This window comes from Bubalus kerabau, chromosome 22, assembly GCF_029407905.1.
Source record: "Bubalus kerabau isolate K-KA32 ecotype Philippines breed swamp buffalo chromosome 22, PCC_UOA_SB_1v2, whole genome shotgun sequence".
Lineage (NCBI taxonomy): Eukaryota > Metazoa > Chordata > Mammalia > Artiodactyla > Bovidae > Bubalus > Bubalus kerabau.
The window spans coordinates 25,251,068-25,276,323 of NC_073645.1; the positions used below are offsets into that span (position 1 = coordinate 25,251,068).

Genomic DNA, 25,256 nt, shown 5'->3' on the forward strand with positions numbered 1-25,256 from the left:
AACTGAAGAGCCTCTTCATGAAAGTGAAAGAGGAGAGAGAAGGAGCTGGCTTAAAACTCAATTTTCAAAAAACTGAGATCATGGCATCCAGTCCCATCATTTCATAGCAAATAGATGGGGAAACAATGGAAACAGTGACAGACTTTATTTTCTGGGGCTCCAAAATCACTCCAGATGGTGATTGCAGCCATGAAATTAAAAGATGCTTGCTCCTTGGAAAAAAAGCTATGACCAACCTAGACAGCATATTAAAAAGCAGAGACATTACTTTGCCAACATAAGTCCGTTGAGTCAAAGCTATGGTTTCTCCAGCAGTCACATATGGATGTGAAAGTTGGACCATAAAGAAAGCTGAGTGCTCAAGAATTAATGCTTTTGCACTGTGGTGTTGGAGAAGACTCCTGAGAGTCCATTGGACTGCAACGAGATCAAACCAGTCAATCCTAAAGGAAATCAGTCCTGAATATTCACTGGAAAGACTGAAGCTGAAGCTCCAATACTTTGTCCACCTGATGCAAAGAACTGACTGATTGGAAAAGACCCTGATTCTGAGAAAGACTGAAGGCAGGAGAAGGGGACGACAGAGGATGAGATGGTTGGATGCCATCACTGACTCGATGGACATGAGTTTGAATAAGCTCCAGGAGTTGGTGATGGACAGGAAACCCTGGCATGCTGCAGTCCATGGGGTCACAAAGAGTCAGACATGACTGAGCGACTGAACTGAGGTATGCTCAGTTGCTCAATCATATCTGACTCTGGGTGCCACATGGACTCTAGCCCACCAGACTGTTCCGTCCATTGAATTTTCCAGGCAAGAATACTGTAGTGCTTGCCACTTCCTACCCTAGGGGATCTTCCAGACCCAAGGATTCAACCAGCATTTCTTGTGTCTCCTGCATTGGCATTCGGATTCTTTACCACTAGCACCACCTGGGAAGCCCCATTAAATATGGTTATTGTTCAGATAGATGCTCAGTCGTTTCCAACTCTTTGTGACCCCCATGGACTGCAGCATGTCAGCCTTCCTTGTCTATCATCAACTCCCAGAGTTTGCTCAAACTCATGTCCATTGAGTTGATGATGCCATCGACCATCTCATCCTCTGTTGCCCCCTTCTCCTCCTGCCCTCGATCTTTCCCAGCATCAGGGTCTTTTCCAGTGAGTCAGCTCTTCGCATCTATCCATTAAACATAGGCTTACCACGCAATCCACCAATTCTACTTCTGAGTATATTTGCAAAAGAAGCAAAAGCAGGAACTGAAGAGATATTTGTACACCCATGTACAGATAGCCAAAAACACAACAACCAAAAGGTGGAAGCAATTCACTTGGGATCTCATCAGTGGATGATGGATAAACAAAATGTGGCACCTATATACTTGGAATATTACTCAGCCTAAAAAGGAAGGAAATTCTGACAAGTGCTACATCGGAGATGAACTGTAAAGATATTATGCTAAATGAAATGACCAGTATTTTATAGTTTTCTAAGTACTATAACATACATAATTCTCACAACCGCTTCTCTATAAAACAATTGATATCCTCATGACCTCCATTTTATAGCTAGTAGGAAGAGGTCCAGAGAAGCTAAGTAAGTTGCTCAAGGTCACACATTAAGTGGTAGAGACAAAAATTAAAAACCCAGTTTCTCTAACTCAAATTTCCATGCTCAAGCTCCTTTCAATACATCATACTGAATTTTCTGTTTACTTCCATAGTAACACTAAAGAAGGAGGCGTTACAATATAAAAGAAAGAGCCCTGGATTTGGAATTAGAAAACTATGATTAATTCTCGGATTTGACACACAAGAATTGTGGGACATTTTGCAATTCAAATATCTTCAAGATTTAGTTTCCTCACTGGTTAAAAAGTATACTCTATAGGGTTTGACGACTGAAAAAGACAGCAATTTTTTAAAGAGCAGTACCTAGTTTAGCCCTTACTAAATGAAAATAAATTTTAAAAAAGAAAAAAGTAAACTTCTTCAGGCTTAGCATCACCAATATATTCCCCTGATCTGGTGGTAGTGTGGTAAGTGATATTCTAAAACATCTTTCCAGTAATCTCTTGAAAAAACTGACTGGATCTTTTGATATTTTCTATATATATTCCAAGTCTAATTCATTAGCAACAGTGAAGATGATATAATTATTGTCTGCAGCAAGTTCATCAAGAAGTTTGAGGAATGAAAATGAAGGTATAGGCCTAACTTACAAAGAGAACCATGTCATGGTTATAGGCATCTGCTCTAAGCCCAAGCCAGTCCTTTCTGGGGTATTCAGAAAAAGGACAGGTCAGTAGTTTAAATCAGCTGTTTGATGGCCCCTAGGAAGAATAAGGACAGCAGCCAAACCAAAAGCCACTGAAAGGAAAAGCAACAATGCAGGAGATTAAAGCAAGCATAAAAGACTGTGATCAAGGAAACAAGCCCCAGATGAAAAGACACTGCCTGAAAACCCTAAGTAAATACATGAATAAATAAACACAACATAAATTATACCCATATGCACTTCATTCTATAGTCCGGAATCTGGTGTTTCTTTCAAACACCCACATTTGTCATACTGTCCTTCGGTCACAAAGGGCTCTTTAGGAGAAGGCAGTTTGTAATTCCTGATTCCTATAGAAAGTCACATTTATCATAAGGATTTACTACAGTATCTGGCTTATTTGCTAGATGCAAATATACATGAAGTTGTGAGATTTATAAAACTATGTTTGCTGCAAAATGTCTCTGGGGGTTAGGTAAGGCAGATCAACCTTCAATACCCTCAATGCAATCTTGTTAGCACATCTCACCCGCCTGCTCCCTCAACCCTGCCCACCCAAAACACACATTTCACACTTTTTCTTTTGTTTCCAGATTTGTCAAATACTAGTAAGTCACTGCAGGGACAGGACATTTTACCTTAAAAGAAAGGGGTGGCAAGAAAAGAAAGATAAAGAAATAAATATTGAATCTCAGCTCTGTCACAAATCAGAATCTACACCAAGTTGTAAATGTGCATTACTATTACTGGGAATGTCTGGCAAAACTTACATCTGGAGCTAAATCAAGTTTCCCCATCTGTTGGGTTTGCCTCTTCTACTCATTGTTAATTTTTCAATTGTTTGCAAGAGCAATATAATAACTGCTGAGAAAATAAAAAATGATAGGCACAAAGGGAGCCAGAATAACACAAGTCAGCTTTAGGTTTCATGACACTGAAAGCACATTCTCTCCATTTACAAACAGCTCTCTCCTGTGAGTGTGTGCTATTTTCTCAAGACCCTAAACCAACTCCATGTCTGACTCAATTTTATCCAATACATACAGCACTCTGTAATTGCCATGCTGTTTCATAAGGAACCTAAAATGACTTAGCCCCATGAGCTCCATTTGGCTCTGTTTACCACAAATAGAAATAGCCATGTAAAGCAAAACGTCAAAAGTTCCAGATCCCATGAGTCATTCATTCAACTCATGGAGAAAGGCAGAAAAAAATTTCCAGAGAAAAGCTTTCAGATGGCTTATACACAGAAACCACTTTGGCAACAAAGAGGCCTGAAAAGGGTTTGCAACTATCTCCTGGTAAGAAAATTCATAAACGAGCAAATTCTGTGAGCTATTTCAATATGACAAAATGAAAGTCACATGCATTCCTGCTTTTCTTGATCAAATACGAAAATTTCTTCCACTCCTACAGACATCAGGGCTTAAAACAGTAGTGATGTTCAACATATTTCACTTAGAAAGGTACAATAAACCTCAGGATTAACCACAGAACTCTGAAAGAGATAAATCCTCACTTCTTACCTGATATTAACCAACGCGTGAGTCACCTTGCTAGCTGCTTCTTTCCACTGGCCTGCATTGGTAGAAAGCCTCAGGACTGTAAAAAAGGAAAGAACAAAGATGTGTCAGACCACTGGTATTAAAGAAATATGAGCGAAGACACAATGAAGAATATCACTATTGGAAAAACCAAACGCAGTCTGTGCCAATCTTCTACTTAAGACATCCTAATCTAGAGGAAAAAAATAAGGGCTTATTCTCAACTATCTTTCCCTCAATTTTTTTCCTCTTTCTTTCACTTTCTATCAAAATATTCTACTCCTCTGCCTTGGGTTTCCCTCTCTCCACTCTCTGCTAAAATGTTTCCATACTTAGTTTTTGCATTCAGTTAAAATCTACACTGGGGTGGTGATGTGAGGGTAACCTGATTGCCACATTAATCATTTCCCTAATAGCTGGGGCCAATTTAGTGGAATTGGCCAGCCGAGTAAGTGTCCCTTCCTGTTCCACATACAGTATATCTTTCTCCTAAAGGTCTGAACTGGGTCAAATAGGATAAATAATCTTGTCAGACAGAGGATGGTCATGTTTCAATCAAAGAGTAACCTGCTTTAGCTCCCTTGACTTAATTGTGTAACCTGCAACATGAATCAACTGGAATAGTCTTCCCTTCTCTGACCAAAGTCTCTCACACACTTACTCACAGAAGGGATGATGGAAATATAGTTCCCAGGTGGTGCTAGTTGTATAGAACCCGCCTGCCAATGCAGGAGACTTGGGTTTGATCCCTGGGTCGGGAAGATACTCTGGAACCCACTACAATATTCTTGCCTGGAGAATCCCATGAACAGAGGAGCCAGGCGAGCTATGGCCCATAGGGTCACAGAGTCAGACACGACTGAAGCAATTTAGCACACACGCATGCATATTCTCTGTCCGCTATGAGCTTCAGGGCCACACATTATAGTACCTATACTCTTTCAGAAAAGAGACAAACCAGCACAAGTGTTTCTTGAAAGAACAAGGATACAGTGGGCACTTCAAGCATATGTTTTTAATGAGTGAATAACGAATATGAACTAAACATGTAGAGAGTCTACTATGTGCCAGAAACTGGACAAAGAATATATACAATACAGCACACATATGAGACTCAGAGGAGACAAACAATCAATCAAGTTTATTCACAGAACTGTAAGTAATGGGGCTAGAATTTAAACCTGGAGGGAATGGTCCTACAGCCTGTACTTGATACACTGAGTGGTTAAGAGTGTGAACTCTGAAGCCAACTGTTGGTGTCCAAGTCTAGCCTTTGCCACTTACTAGAGAAAAACAGCAATACTTACATGAAAGGATTATTATGAAAATCAAGTAAGTTATATATATATAAAGCCTTAGATCAGTACCTGGCACATAGTAATTGTTACATAAGTATTAATATTAGCTATTATTCATTAAATAGACTGTCTTCCAAACAAATGCAAGAATATACTTAAGACTTTCTCGGAGGAGAAAGTTAGTTAGTTAGTTAATCAGGGCCTAACATTAAAAAACGTATAACCAATCTGCATAGGTACCATCACTACCATCACTACCACTACCAACTCCTGACCAGTATTCCTCTAGCAAGAGTAGTAGTAGCAGCAGCTGTACTAGAGGGAGGGCATATAGCTGTAATAGGGAAAGAAAACTCATCTGGCTACTCTGCATCTATTTCAGCAATATTTCATTTTTATAAATTCATGCAATTTTACGAAAGAGAAGATGGAAGCCTTAATAAAACATTATCAGAGTGCTGCTTTCCTAATTTACAAGATTTAGTGCAGGGGAACTCAGTTTCAAGTTAGAGCTTTTCAGTCTCAACTCAGGGTTTCATTAAGTGTATGCACAAATTTATTCATGAATGAACAAAACTGTTTGAAGCAGGTCAGACATATTTTTTTCAACTCAGTTGCAAAAACTGTTTAAATATATCCATTTTCCACTAGACCCTCCATTAAATCATAAATTCTCTGATGGTGAAGATCTAGTATTTGTGGAATTGAGCTGAATTTTACTCCCCTTTCCTCAGAGAGGTATTCAACTCTGTTCATGGATTATTTCTCTGTTAACATCCTGTCACTTCTGTTCCTTAGTGAACAGGCACCCAGATGACCTCATCACTACATTTCCAAGGGAAACAAGCTTTCTAAGCCATTGGCTTTTACATTCTTTTCTAAGTTTCCAAATTTAAACACAAAATTATCTCAAAACGCCCAAACGCCTCAAGCTAAGTTTATCATTTAGGTAGTACAAAGTATGATACACCAAAACAGCATACCGTGCAGCCATTTAAAAAAGAGACTTAAGTAATAGCAAAAACTGGAAACAACCATAATTTTCATGAAAGGAAAGAATGGTTAAATAAACAGTATCCATACTATGCAAAAAAAGAGAGGGGGGAGAGAGAAAGAAACTTTAGAAAACTATCAAAAAAAAAAATGTTCTATAATAGTTAAAAAAAAATAGGATAACATGATCACAATTATGTAAAACTATAAATAAAGTAGACTAATATGTGCATGCATGCTAAGTCGCTTCAGTGGTGTCTGACTCTTTGCGACCCCTATGGACAGTAGCCCACCAAGCTCCTCTGTCCATGGGATTCTCCAGGCAAGAATACTTGAATAGGTTGCCATGCCCTTTTCCAGAGGATTTTTTCAACCCAGGGATCGAACCCACATCCCTTACATCTCCTGCATTAACAGGTGGGTTCTTTACCACTAGCACCACCTGGGAAGCCCATATGAAAATATTGGTCATACTAGAAAGGAGAGATTGTATTAAATAAAAAAAATTGTACCTTGTTTTTTCTTTAGTACTGGTAATTATCTTTTTCTAAAAGGAAAAAAACAGTTCAAAATATGGTATCATTTACGGTTCAGGGTAGCTTATGTCAAGGTCCTTCCTCATCAGTGGATATCACTGCCGCAGGAATATTAAATGTGTGTCTTTATCAAGAGTCTCCTTCTTCTAGCCATGATGAAGTAACAAGACATAATTAACCCTTCTACCTTAAGCAATAAAAAACTGAACAAAATATAAGAAACAATAGCTTTCAGACATTGGACAATGGGTATACAGAACTGTGATCCTTTAAGATGGAAAACAAACAAGGTGAGCCCTAGAATTATCCCAGCTTACTGTGTGAAAAAGTTTCCAACCTACAGGGCAGAGAGGAGGAACTTAAACAGAATCCAGAAGCTTGCTAAATCAAAGACACAAAGATTAGCAACTGGACAGGCCAAGGCACCTAGAATCTGTGGCATAGAGTACTGTAGAGGAGGGAGTTTAACAGGGTATTCTATAAGTTTGTAGAGGGATCCTCTTACATCTCTTGCTGAGCACTGATATACACATAAGAAAGAGAAAACTACTCAAACCTGGGGGTAAAGAACCACTGGAAAAGAGAAGAAACTGTGGAGCTCATGGAAGGCTCTACAAGCAAAATAATTTGAATTTCCACCAGTAAGAGTAGAAAAACCTATCAATATATGAATTATCAGGAAGAATCTTCAGATGGGTACTGCATTAGTAATCTGGCCAAATTAGCCTATAATAAAAGTTGCTCTTAACCCAATTTAATAACCGTTAAAAGCAAATCCTAAAAGGATGAAACAGATTCCACACAACATAACTGCATTCCAGAACAAAGTCTAACATTATATAAAGGAACATAATAAAATCAAACCTTACAACATTAACATCACAATGTTCAAAATCCAATTTAAAAATTACCAGCATTCAAGAAGTAGGAAAGGGACTTCCCTGGTGGTCCAGTGGTTAAAAAAAACACCTTGCAGAACTATACTCAATATTTTGTAATAACCTATAGTGGAAAAGAATCTAAAAAAGAATACACATATGTATACACACACACACATACACACACACACACACACATCACTTTGCTCTATACCTGAAACTGATACAACATTGTAAATCAACTGTTTCAATAAAAATTTTTCAAAAAAGAATCCACCTTGCAGTGCAGGGGACACAGGTTCAATCCCAGGTCAGAGAACTCAGATCCCACTAGACAGCCCATGTGCTGCAACCAAAGACCCCACATGATGCAACGAAGATCCTGCAAGCCACAACTAAGACCCAATGCAGCCTAATTAATTAATTTTAAAAACCCAAAGAAGCCAGAAAAACATAACCCATAAGCAGGAGAAAAATCGGTCAATAAAACAGACCTAGACATGAAGAGAGATGATGGAGTTAGTGGGAAAGGACATTAAAACAGCTATTGTAATAATGCTCCATATGCTCGGGAAGGTACCAAGTGAAAAGAAAACTTGTGTTCACATAAATCTGTGTACAAAAATGTTTACAGAGGTTTTATTTACAATCCCTAAAAACTGGAAACTTTCTAAATGTCCTTCCACTGATAAATGGATAAGTTAAACTAGCATATTCCCACAATGGAATATTACCCCATAATAAAAAGGAACAAACTACTGATACCTGCATCAACATGGATAACTTCAAACAAATTACTATGTATAAGAAGCCAGACTCAAAAAACGGTATGATGTCATCTATATACTTTTTTAGAAAAGGCAAAACCATGGGGACAAGGAATAGATCAGTGGTTGCTATAAAGTGGCTAGGAGCTGATCTCACAGGAGTAGGTGGAGGAGTTGATCTTACAGGAGTACAGAGAAGAGGGAAGTTTTTGAGATGGTAAAACTCTTCTAAATCTTGATTTTCTGTGATAATTATACTTCTATATGCATTTGCTGAAATTCAGAACAGTACATTAAAAATGGTGCATTATATCATATATGTAAATTATACTTCAAAAAACCTGACTAAAAAATACATTTTTTTCCACCTGAAGTTTCATCATACTTTACACAAAATGGAGAGTACTGAAACATGCCACCTCCTACTATTTGTTGTGTTTCATTTAGTAAAATTCACTTTCCTCTTTGTACTTTCTTAGTACCTCTGAGCATTCCCAGATATCCTTTCTTCTCTTGTTGCTATAGCTGTAAACGTTGATCTCATTTGACTGTGTACATGGCTCAACTGCGCAGGTAAGCCAGACATCTATAAAATACCTCCCCCACTCCAACTCGCCTTCCTTTCCTCACTGAAAGACCTCTTTATTCATCCATTAATGGGTATTAAAGCCTCTGGGGCAGCTCTTCACCCTTGGAAAATTCTATATTCTTGAAAACAAGGACACTGGTAAAAGCCAGGTAGATGCAAACCACACCAGGGTACACTGAGAACATTCTGCCAATGGGAAGTTTGCTAGAGGGTTCTCATGGAAGACTTCCTAGCTCAAAAAAAAAAAAAAAAAAAAAAGACGTGTGACTTGATATGACAATGGGAACCTCTTATTCTGAGGGGAGCTGACCTGATGCTAAAGCTATTACACTGAGAATGAGAGAGCAGGGAAATTAAAAAAAAAATCCCTCCTAGGCAATCCTTCTTTCCACTGTTTGCTTCTACTCTTTCTCCATGTATTCCAAATCCCCTCTACTTTACTCATGATACATACAGGAGTCCCAAGCAGAAGATGAACTTTTCATAAATAGTCCCAACAATAGGGATCAATAAACTAATCAATAGTGACAGAAAGCAGATCAGGGGTTGCCTAGGGATAAGGGACAGAGGTGGTAAAAGTGACATAGAGGGACACAGGGAAATTTGGGGAGAGGGGGTGGATATGTACATTATCTTGATTTAATGACAGCTTCATGTACATATACACATGCCAAAACTTATCAAAAATTGTATCCTTTAAAAAAGTGCAGTTTGGAACTTCCCTGGGGGTCCAGTGGTTAAGACTCCATGCTTCCATTGCAGGGGGTATGGGTTCCATCCCTCCCTGGTCAGGGAACTAAGATTCTATATGCCTCAGCATGGCCAAAAAAAAAAAAAAAGAATGCAGTTTATTATATACTGATCACATCCCTAATAAGTTGGAGCTTTTTAATAGACAACTTTATTGAGTGGCTTACTATTTCTGGGAAATCTAAAGAAATCTTTCTTGACCTTTAAACTTAGGTAGGTTTGATTAGACTCTTCACTCAAACTTACAGGGATACATGACCTCTTATAGAAATAAGGAATATTCATGTGACTGCAGAGTAAATTTTAGGCGAGCCAATTACCAAAAGGTTTTTGCAAAAAAGATTTTTATCTAATGCCCACTTCCTCTTCTAAGTTATGCTAAAAATACATAGGTACATTAAAAATCCTTAAAACCTTGTACCTTTTCAAATCACACAATGTTCCTTTGGGATCCAAGCTCTTCTATTTGCTGCTGTCAACTCCCACCCACTCTCACACCCATCTCACTGGCATTCACTAAATCTACAAGCCTCCCTATTTTCTCTCTTTCACAAACATCAAGAAAGGGCTACAGGGATGCTAACCAGCTTTCTACTGAGATGAATTTTGAGTTCCTGAAGGCGAGGAAGTCAACATATACTTTCTTATTGCCTGAGAAAAGGAGACTACTAAAGTTCTGTGCCAAGTAAGGGCACCAAGCAACTAGGGGAGAATCTTTTGGAGTCCTTTCCTTTCATAGACCAAAAATCACAGCTGATGGGGAGAGAAAAATAAAAAGAAGACAGCTTACCCATAGAGTAGAGGTTGTCAAAGCTCTGGTGCATGCGGATAATCTCATAGTAGAGTTCATCATAACTGCTGGGGGTGGGCAGGAATGTATCTCCATATGTGATAAACATATTAAATAGGTTCACAATCTAAAAAAGAAGCAAAAGCCCATATATAGACATCATACTATGAAGACTCAGAAGGGTATTATCAGTAGTGTGCTATATAGCCAGCTCTTATTGTTTTTCAAGAGCAGTTAAATTTTCAGCATTTTGTTAGCTGGTTATTAAACAAAATCATTATTAAAAATTAACTTTTCTATAAAACTTACCATTCAATAAATTACATTAAAGTAATAATTACTGAAAACTCATCACTTTCTAATTATTTTCTACCTTTCCATATTATCAATCCCCTTGAAATTAATTTACACCTCTTATATCTGTGTGGTGGGAATATTATATAACAGTGTGTGTTACCATTATTTCATGAAAGAGCCCAGGTTCTCCAAAGACACAGGTGAAAGTGGAAGCACTAGTAGAGAGATTCTGATCCAAAGGGAAAATAAAGGCCTGGTATCCCCCTATAGTTTAATCCTTAGAACACCAGCTCCTGTCTCAAACCAGCCCATTTTTGCCCTAGAGTATAGCTTCAGAAAAATAAACGTGTTTTTTTGCTACTCACCATAAGAGCTAACGTAAAAATGTTGTGCTTTGCCAAAAGTACAGTCTCATTTGACATAAGGAACTTCAATAAATTTATCAAGGCTTTAAAAAAAAGAAAAAAAAAAGGCATTGGTAAGATAATCAAAGCATAATCAATAAACTTAAATGAAAGTAGACTAGATCTAAAGAAATCCAAACAGGGCTAGAATGAGTATATCACAGCTACTAGGAAATTTTTAAAAGCAGGCAGAGCAGGTGTAGTTGAAAAAAGCACTGAACTTCTCAAGTACATGTCTGCTTATCTGTCTATAGAAGGTTATAAAAAATCTACTTTTTACTTCTTAAATAGCAATTAAGCTCAGAAATCTGACTATAAAATGGACATTTCAGTGTTCCAAATTTACGCCTGTATGCTGATTTCCCCATCAAATTTCCTCAGTTTATTGAGCGTCCCTTCTCACCCCAGGCTGCTAGCGTTTCAAGTCACCAAGTTTTAGCTACGTATTTGTTTCAAACATTACTGCTAAGAAGGACATCTTTTGAATCTAAATGATCAACAGACATACTATAGAACTTACTGCTTTAGTTCTGGATAAAAAAAGAGCTCATGAAGGGGAAAAAAAGCCCTTAACTGTTCTAAATATTCAAATAAGAGTGCAACATGCTCTGTCCTCTCTTAACTGTGACAACATTTACTGAAAATGTCCCCTTTTTGCCTTGTAATCTTTAATGAGGGGAGAGAGTGCCAAAACCCAAGCAATCTCAATCATGAGACTGACTGCTAAGTCCTAGTTAAACAGTACAGCTTTAAAGACATTTTTGCCAATAAATATTAAGCATAAAATAATTTAGCCGCTGCCTTATACTCTTTCACCCAAGGCTATAAACTCAGTCCTGCTTCTGTGCCCACCATAGCCACTGCCACTGTACCTATCTCCCCTGTGTGATGGGGAATATAAAGGAGGGGTTCAGCGGCTACAAGTATTTGATGTTCCTTTTGTCTTCTCTCCATCAACCTGTCCTACTTCTACATATACACACACACAAAAGGCTCGACCGCTCCTTTCCTAAGACCATACCTGCTTTTTTGTCAGCAGAGAAGTCCCTTCTCTCGTCTGAACTTTGTGTGAAGTTTACTACTCTTAGAAAAGAGATGTGAGCTTAGATTTAAAACAGCAGGGAATGGTGAGTAGGAGTAAGTCTCTCCAGACACTTGCTGCCTGCCATACAACACCCCTCACTCTCAACCCTCTAAAAGCACAGGTACAGTAAAGAAACAGCAGGCAAGGAAAAGTACAAGAGCTTGTCTACATTCTGTTTCTAAAGCCTGATTCTTCCCTTCAAATGGGGGGGTGGGGTGGGGGGAGAGCCTTGCTAGGGTTGAAGGAGGCAGGCATCCTCATTTATGAACTCTTCACCCTGACTCAAGTTCTCTGAGGTTTCCTAATGGAAAGGCAAATTATAGGCAGCTGGCTTTTTTGATGTTGTCTGTTAACAAGTGATCTACTGGACTGGACCCAAAAAAGCTCCACGGGAGACCACTCTGGATCATACAATCTACTAAGCTCCTACCAGGAGCTCAGAGAATGAAGGGGACTAGCTAAAATCCACATAAAAATGACTAACCCATGGGGATTCCCTGGCAGTCCAGTGGTTAGAACTCGGCACTTTCACTGACATGGCCCGGGTTCAATCTCTGATTGGGTAACTAAGATCCTGCAAGCTGTAGCATGGCCAAGAAAAAGACTAACCCAGCCCAGATCTCTCAATGTGTAGGGGCTGCCCACGCCACCCCCACTAACCCCAGAGCTTAGACAAGCCCTGTTAATAGATAAATCTTCTGACAGTACGACTCCCTAAATTCACAGGAGACAAGAAAAAAGGATGGGTAACACATGTGGCATTCTGCAAAACATAATGGCTAGCTATAGACAAAGTTGCTTTTGCACATATCCAATCAAGGAAGGCTTTTGTCCCAGGCACATGCAGCACAAAGATGCAGCCTCAGCAGTGGTTATGTGGTAATTAAGGGGTAGAAAACCTGGAGAAAAGGAAGTGAGCACAATGATTTATTGCTCCTCTGCTGGACTACAGCTAGCCTTGATCTCTGGGATTCAGAGTCAGGGATGACAAAATGATAAATATGAAGGGAGGAAGAGAGCAATTCTAGCACAGGCCAAGAGGTGGCCTGCGTTTCAATTGTCACCGATGTCAGCAGAGTCAAATAGTGTTGAGAAGGAGAGTCCAGCACTGCAGTACTCTGAGAGTCTGTGTCGGGGAAACCTGCATTCTATCCCTGACAATTCAGGTCAGACCCCCTACCTTCTGAAAAAGCCAGGATTTTCTTACCTGGAAGTTAACATTCTCTAGAGGGAATTTAAAAGGCAGCTAAAATGAACCAAGTACCCTTAAAATTGGCTCCCACGAGCCTCTGACATCAGGAACCACGATTCTTCTTCAAGAAGGAATGCCCCAAATATCCCATAATATAACACTTTTTTCCTTCAACATCTTTCTGACTTAGCATTCTATCAACTGTTCAGTGTCCTATATACAAATACATGGTCTTCTATCCTCTAACCTGATGTGATGGGAGTTAAAAGTCTGTGAGGCTTCAACATAGTTGATTTTAAATTTTTAGAGCTAGAAAGGACCTTAGAGGTTATTTAATCCTACTCCCTCATTTTTGGATTCAAAAACAACCCCTGACCACCACCCCAACTAGTTAGTGACCAAGCAGGGACTAGAACCTGGTCTCCTGTTTAGTGTTCCTTCTTCCATTCCATTAAGATAAAAGCCTGCAGTCCATGGGGTTGCAAGAGTCCATGGAGTCACTGCTTAGCAACTGAACAACAACAACAGACAAATAAAGGTGCTGAAAGTGAAAGTGAAGTCACTCAGTCATGTCCGACCCTTTGGTACCCCATGGGCTATAGACTGCCAGGCTCCTCCATCCGTGGGATTTTCCAGGCAAGAATACTGGAGTGGTTTGCCATTTCCTTCTCCAGAGGATCTTCCCGACCCAGGAATCAAACCCGGGTCTCCCACACTGCAGGCAGACTGTTTACCAGCTGAGCTAGATGCAGTCAAATATTAAAACAGAAGGAAGCTTATGTATAAATGGTGTGCTTAAGATTTGCTAAGTATACTATCATCAATACTTTCCTAGAAGACTCTGGTTTATAACTTTCTCCACCTATTGGCTGCTCCAAGGTTATTTCCATCTACTTGGTGCTCTTCTTTTCTTGGTCCTCAGCTACTTATTATAGCACAGCTGCTTAACACCTCATTATTACCTTTCTTCTACTCATTCTCAACACTAAAAAACTCCTAGTAGCTTTTCTCAGCAAAAAACACCTCAGCAGGCCCTCTATATCAGCTTTCATCTTTCCTCTTTATTTTTATTTTTAATTGTTTTTTTTAAAAAAAAAACAACAACATTTATTTGCCTATGCCAGTTCTTAGTTGCAGCATGCGGGATTTCTTAGTTGTGGCCTGCAAACTCTTAGTTCCGGTATGTGGGATCTAGTTCCCTGACGAGGGATGGAACCTGGGCCCCCTGCATTGGGAGCTCAGAGTCTTAGCCAGTGGACCACCACAGAAGTCCCTCATCTCTCTTCTTTAAATCTCATCTTTCCTACACCTCGATCTCCCTTTCTCTGTTTCCTCTCTAGGATCTTTAAAAAATAATACTACTAATAATAAATGTCAACTAAAACTGTTCCTATTCCCCTCACTCTGGGTGTGTCCTTCAAAATTATGTACTGAACATAGACCATGATCAGATCTGAATTTCAAATGGAGCTGCTACTGCTGCTGCTAAGTCACTTCAGTCGTGTCCGACTCTGCGACCCCATAGATGGCAGCCCACCAGGCTCCCCTGTCCCTGGGATTCTCTAGGCAAGAGTACTGGAGTGGGTTGCCATTTCCTTCTCCTCAAATGAAGCTAAGATCCCCTTTCTTTATGCAAAATCAAAACTGAAACAAACAAAAAAAAACCCCTGAGTATAAGCAATTAATAGGCAGGTTTATTCATAAGCTATTATGATGCAGTGCTATGGACAGGGTTTAACTGCAGGGCAGAGAATAGCCGTGAGCCAGGGGCAGGTTAAGGACAGAAGAGAAACGGTACTCAGGATCTCGGTGCCAACAAACAAGTAGCACAGAGCTCATGCTGGCCGATTCCTGCCTCACCACTCTCCAAACACACATTTTTAGAAAACCGCCCTTGATCCACTTGTTCACTTGGTGCCATCTGGGCACATGACCAGCCAAACTGTTCCAAGGACAGTCACAGAGGTACTAGTACATAAAGGGAAGAGTTAGGATAACTAAAAAAGACAAGGTATTGGTTGTATAAACATAAGATTGTTAATTAGTCATATCTCTGTTAAGAGTTTTGTATCAAGCATGATACGTGTTGTAGTCATTGTGAAGATAAGCGGTGGAGCAGGATATACTTTTTTCTTTTTAATTTAACACTTTGGTTACCATGTTTCTAATTTTTAGATAACAGTTTTAAAAGGAAGCAGGGGAGAAGAGACTAATACAAAATCTTCCTCAACAAAAATATGATCCTTAGTCTGAGGGATTTCCAAAGAAAAAGGGCCTATGTTATAGAAACCCAATACTGTGTAAACAGTTCTGCCCATTAGGTGAGCAATGGCTACCCATTCCACAAAACAGAATCGCACAGTTTATTGCAGAGTATCTTTTCAGATGAGGACAAGCTTGGTGGCTGAGACCCTCCGGGCCTTAACAGACAATTCTCACTGGCCCCAATCCTTCACAGCCCCAGGAACAGGCTGTCCCCAAACACCAATGCCAGATAGATATATCGTAGAGAGAAATGGATCATATCTTTCTGCTGAATGACACCTACTACAAGTCACTAACTATGCCAGAAGTTCACATCAAGTACAGTTGTTCCTCAGTATCCACAGTGGGGGTGGGGGGTGGGTAGGACTGGCTCCAGGACTCCCCCCCCAAATACCCAACTCCATAGAGTCTCAAGTCATTTAAATAAAATGGTATAGTTACCTACACACATCTTCCTATGTAGTTTAAACCAACTCTAGGTTGCTTACAATACCTAATACAATGTAAAAGCCATGTAAATAGTTGCTGGCATACAGCAAATTCAAGTTCTGCTCTTTGGAAATTTCTGGAATTTTTTTTTCCAAATATTTTTGATCTGTGGTTGGCTGAACCCGTGGATGCAGAACCCATGGATATAGAGGGAAAACTGTATCTCAAATCTTCCTCTTTTCTACTACACTCCACTTGACAGCTTAAAAAGAGATACCTAACTACAGAAATCATCTCCCCCAAACTGCATTCATCTCTTTTCAAAGGGAGAAACACAAAAGTCATAAATGGCAAGGGAAGTAACATCTATTAGGTATATGCTAGATGGTAGGCATTATGTAAAGCACTTCAAGTACATCACTCTCACTGAAACCTATTAAGTATCCCATGAAGGAGCTAATACTGGTCCCAATTAACAGATGACCAAATTAAAATTCAGAAAGATTTAATAAGTTATCCAAAGTCACATAGCTAATTGAAGATAAACTACATTAACAGCAACATACCAGGATGGTCCATGAACTCCCCCTGCTGAGATTTATGAAACTGTACTGGTTCCTCCTAAACTTCACTTAAAAAAACATTTGTTGAAGGTTGAGGAACAAGCTATCTAGGACCAATACTTGTATTTGCCACCCAAAACTGTAACTTTAATCAGAGTTCCACTAACCAGCACCTCACACATCCAAGTGATCAAAAGAAAAATTTTGTAAGTTCATCTCTCTTTTAAGCATCTCAGAATTTTACTCCACTGACCTAAAGACACTTTAACCTGCACAGTCTCAAAAACAAGAAGTGAAAAGCAAGGACTTGAGTATTTTTGCACCCATGTTTATAACAGCATTATTTACAATAGCCAAAAGGTGGAAGCAATACAAGAATCCATTGACACATGAATAGTAAACAAAATGTGAAAGATACAATCAGAAAATTACTTGAGCTAATCAGTGAATTTAGTAAATCAATACACAGAAATCCCTTGCACTAACAGTGACAAATCAGAAAGAGAAATTAAGGAATCAATTCCATTTACCACTGCAATAAAAAAAATTAAAATACCTAGGAATAAATCTACCTAAGGAGACAGAAGAGCTGTATACAGAAAACTATAAGACACTGATGAAAGAAATCAAAGATGACATAAACAGATGGAGAGATATACCAAGTTCCTAGATTGGAAGAATTAATATTGTGAAAATGACTATACTACCCAGAGCAAACTACAGATTCAATGCAATCCCTATCAAATTACCAATGGCATTTTTCACAGAACTAGAACAAAAATTTCACAATTCACATGGAAATACAAAAGACCCCGAATAGCCAAAGCGTTCTTGAGAAAGAAGAATGGAACTGGAGGAATCAACCTCTTGACTACAGACTATACTACAAAGCTACAGTCATCAAGACAGCATGGTACTGGCACAAAAACAGAATATAGACCAATGGAACAGGACAGAAAGCCCAGAGATAAATCCATGCACCTATGGGCACCTTATCTTCAACAAAGGAGGCAAGAATATACAAGGGATAAAACACAGTCTCTTTAATAAGTGGTGCTGGAAAACTAGACAGTTTCATGTAAAAGAATGAAATTTGAACACTATCTAACACCATACACAAATATAAACTCAAAATGGGTTAAAGACCTAAATGTAAGACCAGAAACTAAAATTCTTAGAGGAAAACATAGGCTGAGTACTCTTTGACATAAACCACAGCAAGATCCTCTATGACCCACCTAATAGCAGAACAGAAATAAAAACAAAAATAAATGGGATCTAATTAAACTTAAAAGCTTTTGCACAGCAAAGGAAACCATAAACAAAATGAAAAGACAACCCTCAGAATAAGAGAAAATAATTTCAAATGAAACAGCTGACAAAGGAGTAATCTCAAAAATATAGAAGCAGCTCAGGCAGCTCAATATCAGAAAACAAACAACCCAAAAAATGGGCCTAAATAAACCTAAATAGACATTTCTCCAAAAAGACATATAGATGGCTAATAAACACATAAAAAAGTGCTCAACATCACTTATTATTAGAGAAATGCAATCAAAACTACAATGAGTATCATCTCAAACCAGTCAGACTGGCCATCATCAAAAAATCTACAAACAATAAATGCTGGAGAGGATGTGGGAAAAAGGCCATATGACCCAGCAATCCCACTACCAGGCATATTCCCTGAGAAAACCACAATTCTAGAAGATACATGTACCCCAGTGTTCACTGCAGCACTACTTACAATAACCAGGACATGGATGCAACCTAGATGTCTATTACCAGATGAATGGACAAAGAAGTTGTAGTATATATATACAATGGAATATTACTCAACCATAAAAAGGAACAAATTTGAGTCAGTTCTAGTGAGGTGGATGAACCTAGAGCCTGTTATACAGAGTGAAGTAAGTCAGAAAGAGGAAAACAAATCATATACTAATGCATATATATGGAATCTAGGGCTCCCCAGGTAGCTCAGCTGGTAAAGAATCCACCTGCAATGCAGGAGACCCTGGTTTGGTTCCTGGGTTGGGAAGTTACCCTGGAGAAGGGATAGGCTACCCACTCCAGTATTCTTGGGCTTCCCTGATGGCTCAGATGGTAAAGAATTCGCCTGTAATGCAGGAGACCTGAGTTCAATCCCTGGGTTGGGAAGATCCCCTGGAGGAGGGCATGACAACCCACTCCAGTATTCTGGCCTGGAGAATTCCCATGGACAAAGAAGCCTGATGGGCTATGGTCCATGGGGTCAGAAAGAGTCGGACATGACTAAGCAACCAAGCACACATATATGGAATCTAGAAAAATATACTAATGAACCTATTTGTAGGGCAACAACAGAGATGCAGACATAGAGAAAGAATTGTAGACACAGGTGAGTAAGGAGAGGCTGGGATGAACTGAGAGAGTAGCACTGAAACATACACATTACCACATGTAAAACAGACACCAGTGGGAATTTGCTGTATGACACAGGAAGCTCAACCTGATTCTCTGTAACAACCTAGAGAGGCAGGATGGGCTGAGAGGAGAGAGGGAGTTCAAGAGGGTGGAGATATATGTATACCTATGGCTGATTCATGTTGATGTATGGCAGAAACCAATACAACATTATAAACCAATTACTTTCCGATTAAAAAATAATTTTTTTTAAAAATGTGGTATACAGTGGAATATTACTCAGCCTGAAAAAGGAAATTCTGACACATGCTAAAACATAGGTGAAACATGAAGACACTATGCTAAGTGAAAAAAGTGAGTCACAGAAGGACAAATACCACATGACTCAATTTACATGCAGGACATAGAGAAATCAAATTCATAGAGACAGGAAGCAGATTGGTGGTTGCTAGAGGTGTAGACAGGGAGGAATACAGGCTTACTGTTTAATGGATACAATTTCAGTCTAAGAAAACTTTTAAAATTCTGGAGATGGAAGGAAGAGATGGTTGCCCAACAATGTGAATGTACTTAATGCCACTGAGCTTACACTTAAAATGATAAAATTTTATGTATGTTTTACCAATTGAAAAACAAGAGGCCAATATTTTTATTTCCACAGACATTAGCATGAGCCCTGCAAATACTCCATCCCAACTTTCTGTAACCTCAGCATAACTGATGGGCTGAAATTTACATCATGGTACACAGTACTGAGTACAGAGCCAAACATACAAAAGTGTTTTGATGGGAAAATAAAAGGCACCTAATATACTCAATCAGCAGACAGTCATGAACACTTGAGCAAGAATACAAATTCAAAATGAGCACTGCACAGCCTTCAAGACAATACCACGGCAGTTTTCAGAATAATCATCAAAGTCGATAGTCAAAGCTAACAACACACTGAAGTACAGTTGATCCTTGAACAACTTGGGTTTGAACTGTGTGGGTCCACTTATACTTAGATTTTTAAAAATAAATGTATACTATGTTACTATATGATCTGTGGTTGGTCAAATCCACAGATGTGAGACTGTTGGTAGGAGTGCAGACTGTAAAGTTATAGGTCAATTTTTGACAAGGCTGGAGTGGGGGGCTGGGTATAAGCACCTCAAAACCTCAACTTCTTTAAGGGTCAACTATTCTAACAATATTCTAGGAAATCCTTGGGGATACTGGGTTTGACTCCTAAATCTTTTTTATTCCTACTAAAGGAGGATCCAGATCCCTGGCTTCAAATACTCTTAAACTGCACTGAGTGAAAAATAGAGAAGTTATGTCAGTGAAACATCTGAGGTATTCCACTACACATTCAACAAGTGTAAGTTGTAGGGAAGTGGGTGCTCCATATACACTTGTTTCTTCACTGGAAAGTCCACCAGGCACTTTGAAAACTTAAGTTTCTGGATTTGCTTTCAGGAACTACAAACTAGCTGCAACTGCTGCCTCTTTACTTCCCTCATGGCTCAGTTGGTAAAGAATCTGCCTCCAATGCAGGAGAACCCAGTTTGACTCCTGGGCCAAGAAGATCTGCTGGAGAAGGGATAGGCTACCCACTCCAGTATCCCTGAGCTTCCCTTGTAGCTTAGCTGGTAAAGAATCCGCCTGCAATGTGGGAGACCTGGGTTCGATCCCTGAGTTGGGAAGATTCCTCTGGAGAAGGGAAAGGCTACACACTCTATTATTCTGGCCTGGATGTTGCCTCTTTGACTCTGTACTAGGGGCAAGTGTCAGTCTCCTACTTAGCTCTCCAGGTTTCTTTCCTTGGAGAGTCTTGTGCATCAAATATGGCAGCAGGATGCAGAAGTTCTGACTTTTCTGTATGCAGACACAAGTAAAACAAAGGATAGTGCACAGGTTCTGGAAAGTTGAGCCAGGAATGGGTACCCTGACAGTTCCCTGCGTCCCAAGTGAATTCACAGAGGCAAAAGCAGCCAATCTGTTCTTTAAATGTGAAGATTTCAATACCACCCACCTGAGAATCCTGCTGTCTGACACAAGGCCACCTCAGTGCACAAGGAACCTTGTTCACAGAGCTGTTCCTAGCATTAATATACCCGACACAATGAAGACTTTCCCAGACTTTTTCTATTCTGCTTTGAATTTAAGTGGAGGAAAAGAAGGTAGCAAGCAGCAAACCATGTTGTCATGTAGAAGTGTTGAGTGAATAATGGATACGGGAACTTCTCCATAACTAAAACCTCTCCCCACATTGAGGTAAACCAGGTGCAGAGAGGAACAAGCCAACCACGGGAAGACACAATTAAGTGGTAGCTCAGAGCCTGCCTCAGAGAAGCAGAGAGGAGGTTTAATTACAAAACCAAGTGAATGATATTTAAATAAGATTAAAAACAGGAAGGAGGCAGAGAGCAGAGCACAAATAAATGTCTCTGAAGAATCAGGTCAGAGAGAGCAGTCTCTTTGAACTGCTTTTACCTGCTATGAAGACAAAGACATAGAAAGCAAAGATAAGACTAAGCCAGGCCCTATTTTGTGGCCTGGCATGGAGTTAGGATGAGAGGCCACAGATCCCAAGTCAAAACCTGATCATTAGGGAAAATGGGTAACTTCACAGTGACCGATAGAAGAGAAATACTTAGAACCTCACTAGCTTAGGAGAGACGTAGAAGAACTCAAAGGACAGGCTACAAATAGCACTAGTATGAAGAAGAGCTAAAGAGCCTCTTGATGAAAGTGAAAGAGGAAAGTCAAAAAGTTGGCTTAAAACTCAACATTCAGAAAACTAAGATCATGGCATCCAATCCCATCACTTCATGGCAAATAGATGGGGAAACAATGGAAACAGTAACAGACTTTATTTGGGGGGGGCTCCAAAATCACTGCAGATGGTGACTGCAGCCATGAAATTAAAAGATGCTTGCTCCTTGGAAGGAAAGTTATGACCAACCTAGACAGCATATTCAAAAGCAGAGACATTACTTTGCCAACAAAGGTCTGTCTAGTCAAAGGTATGGTTTTTCCAGTAGTCATGTATGGATGTGAGAGTTGGACTATAAAGAAAGGTGAGCGCTGAAGAATTGATGCTTTTGAACTGTGGTGTTGGAGAAGACTCTTGAGAGTCCCTTGGACTGCAAGGAGATCCAACAAGTCCATCCTAAAGGAAATCAGTTCTGAATATTCACTGGAAGGACTGATGCTGAAGCTGAAGCTCAAACAATAGTTTGGCCACCTGATGTGAAGAACTGACTGATTGGAAAAGACCCTGATGCTGGGAAAGATTGAAGACGTGAGGAAAAGGGGACGACAGAGGATGAGATGGTTGGATGGCATCACCAACGCAATGGACATTGAGTTTGAGTAGGCTCTGGGAGTTGGTGATGGACAAGGAAGCCTGGCATGCTGAAGTCCATGGGGTCACAAAGAGTCAGACAAGACTGAGCGACTGAACTGAACAAGTCAATGCCTCTGAAACCCCAGAGGCACTATAAACTCTAGCAATTCGACATCTCTGCACAAAATCACCAATTACTCAGGGGCATTGCCAGCAATCAGCAGGCTCACTGTCAGTCAGCAAAGTGGCACAGGAAGGACTTAGAAACCAACACTGACCAGCAGAATAATTTAAAAATGCGTTCTCAGAATACAGACATCTGGCTGGCTGTTAAACCCAAGCACCTTACTGAAACAGAGACCAATGAATCCATCAAGAAAATGAAACGGCTTTGGTTATATGCTACGAGCCTCTCCAGGTGAACAGAGCACAAAAGTCGGTATACCCAGTGGGAGGATTCTGCGGAAGATGGCAGAACATGAAACATCAGCACTCTCTCTCCCAGAATCCTCTGCCAGGACAATAATTGCCCTGGCAGAATCTGTCTGACGTAACTATGTAGAACTCTGGACTCTGATGAAGGTTTGAAACTTATACAGAAAAATTTGGATGGTAAATTTGGTTCACTTTGGTCAATTTCAACTCTTAGTACATGCAGCTACCTATCCCCAATCCCAGGCCTGTTGTAAGCAACTGTGCACCTGTTTCTAGAGCAGCTTGCACACATCTTGCAGGAGCTAGGGTGGACCAGCTCCCAGATATGGCAATTAAGGGCCGTATCTACCAAATACTGGGGAATCTGTGCTATGATCACTGATTGCTGCTTCTGATCACAGAGATGCAGACAAATAGGTGGGCAGCTATTTTTGTTGCACTTCCTCTCACTGTTACAAGCCTGTCCCCTCCACAGATAAGTGACATCTAGGCTTAAGGGGCCAGGGCACCTTTTTTTCCCCACCTTCATTTTTTGCTTTTTCTCTTTCAGGAGCCAGACAGTAAAAACTAGGACATTCAACACAAATGAACATTATCTAAGAAACAAGACTCACAGACCGAGAGAACAGACTTGTGGTTGCTAAGGAGGGTGAGAGAGGGAGGGATAGATTGGAGTTTGGGTTTAGCATGTGCCAACTATAACATACAGAATGGATAAACAAGAAGATCCTAATGTATAGCACAGGAAACTATATTCAATATACCGAGATAAACCATAATGGAAAAAAATAAATACATATGTATAATTGAGTCACTTTGCTGTGTAGCAGGATCTAACACAACACTGTAAATCAACTATGCTTCAATTTAAAGAGAAAAGGTAAATACTAGGACAATAAAAACATTAATCAAGAAGAGCATTCAGAAACAAACAAACAAACAAATACTAGGACATTCAGAAACAACTGCATATTCAAGGAAAATTAGAGAGTGACTGCATATGCCCAGGAAAAAAGCTCATAAAAGATCTAAGAAAAGATTAAGTTTACACCTCAGGCTGATCCTCAGCACAGACAGAGCCTACAGTCAAAAACAAAAATAACAGTGAATTCCCTGGTGGTCCAGTGGTTAGCACTCCGGGCTTTCACTGTCGAAGGTCCTGGCTCAAACCTTGGTTAGGGAACTGAGATCCCACAAGCCATGCAATGCAGCCAGAATAAATATATAAATAAAAATAAACAAAAATAATAACAAAAAATAGATAACTCTGCAAGAAGGGGGGAATCTTATTTCTTGAACCTTCAGGATACTGGAAGTAAAATAAGTCAAGTCACAAAAAGACAAATACTGAATCATTCCACTTACATGGAGTACTTAGAGTAGTCAAAATCATAAAGAGAGAAGATAGACTGGTGGTTGCCAGGGGCTGAGGGGAAAGGGGAAGAGGTTCAGTTTTAGAAGATGAAGAGTTATGGGGAACAATAGTGGTGATGCCTACATTACAGTGTGAATGTATTTAGTACCACTGAACATACACTTAAAAATGGTTAAGATAGTAAATTTTATGTTATGTGTATTTTAGCACAATAAAAAGTTAGTACGTCAACAACCTGTGCTGTCTAAAGGCTCTATGTCCTAGATGAACTGGAGAAAAGAACAAATCCTTTCTTTAAATGGAAGTTAGATTCTGTCTTACCATTTTCCTTGCAAATGAAGTGTATCTGCTAAAAAAGAAAATAAAATTCTCAACTATCTCCAATTCCCCATTTACTTGGGGACACTGCAGTCCTCACAGTTACCACCCACCCTCCTTACCATGAAAGCAAGTTATTATGTGAAAGTTCCCATTGCTCCCATATGGAGCAATGCAAGATCCCATACACATTCTGTGCTGCTGTTCCTGCTAAGTCACTTCAGTCGTGTCTGACTCTCTGCGACCCCATAGACAGCAGTCCACCAGGCTCCCCTGTCCCTAGGATTCTCCAGACAAGAACACTGGAGTGGGTTGCCATTTCCTTCTCCAAGGCATGAAAGTGAAAAGTGAAAGTGAAGTCGCTCAGTCGTGTCTGACTCTTTGCGACCCCATGGACTGCAGCCCACCAGGCTCCTCCGTCCATGGGATTTTCCAGGCAAGGGTGCTGGAGTGGGGTGCCATTGCCTTCTCCACATTCTGTGCAGCTGCTTCTAACTAAGCATGCTTAGAGGCCACCATCTTTTTCTAGGGCCCTAGACACCTACTGATTTTTTCAAACACTGCCCAAATGAAAAAGAGTCAAAATCACCCTTGAAGAAATCTCAGTTAATGAGACCATGTCTCAGTGGAGCCATCTGATGTAGAACCAAGAACTTTACTTTCTGCTCAAATGAGGGAAAAAGCACTAAGAAACTTGTCCTGCTCACTCAAGATCCAAGGAATGATGATAC

The 25,256-nt window shown here is 39.8% G+C and overlaps 1 protein-coding gene across 9 annotated transcripts in view; it reads right to left on the bottom strand.

Moving 5' to 3' along the window:
- ARMH3 (armadillo like helical domain containing 3) overlaps nt 1–25,256 on the bottom strand; it is a 172,913-nt gene that overhangs the window by 88,730 nt on the left and 58,927 nt on the right. For all 9 annotated transcript variants that reach the window (XR_008707106.1, XM_055560413.1, XM_055560409.1 and 6 more), the window contains 3 exons: nt 11,086–11,168; nt 10,424–10,550; nt 3,805–3,880 (listed from right to left, as the gene is read on the bottom strand). Coding sequence is in view for 8 of the 9 variants with exons in the window: in XM_055560413.1 (XP_055416388.1) it covers nt 3,805–3,880; nt 10,424–10,550; nt 11,086–11,168 (286 nt within the window). In the remaining variant the exon portion in view is untranslated. The remainder of the gene's footprint in view (nt 1–3,804; nt 3,881–10,423; nt 10,551–11,085; nt 11,169–25,256) is intronic.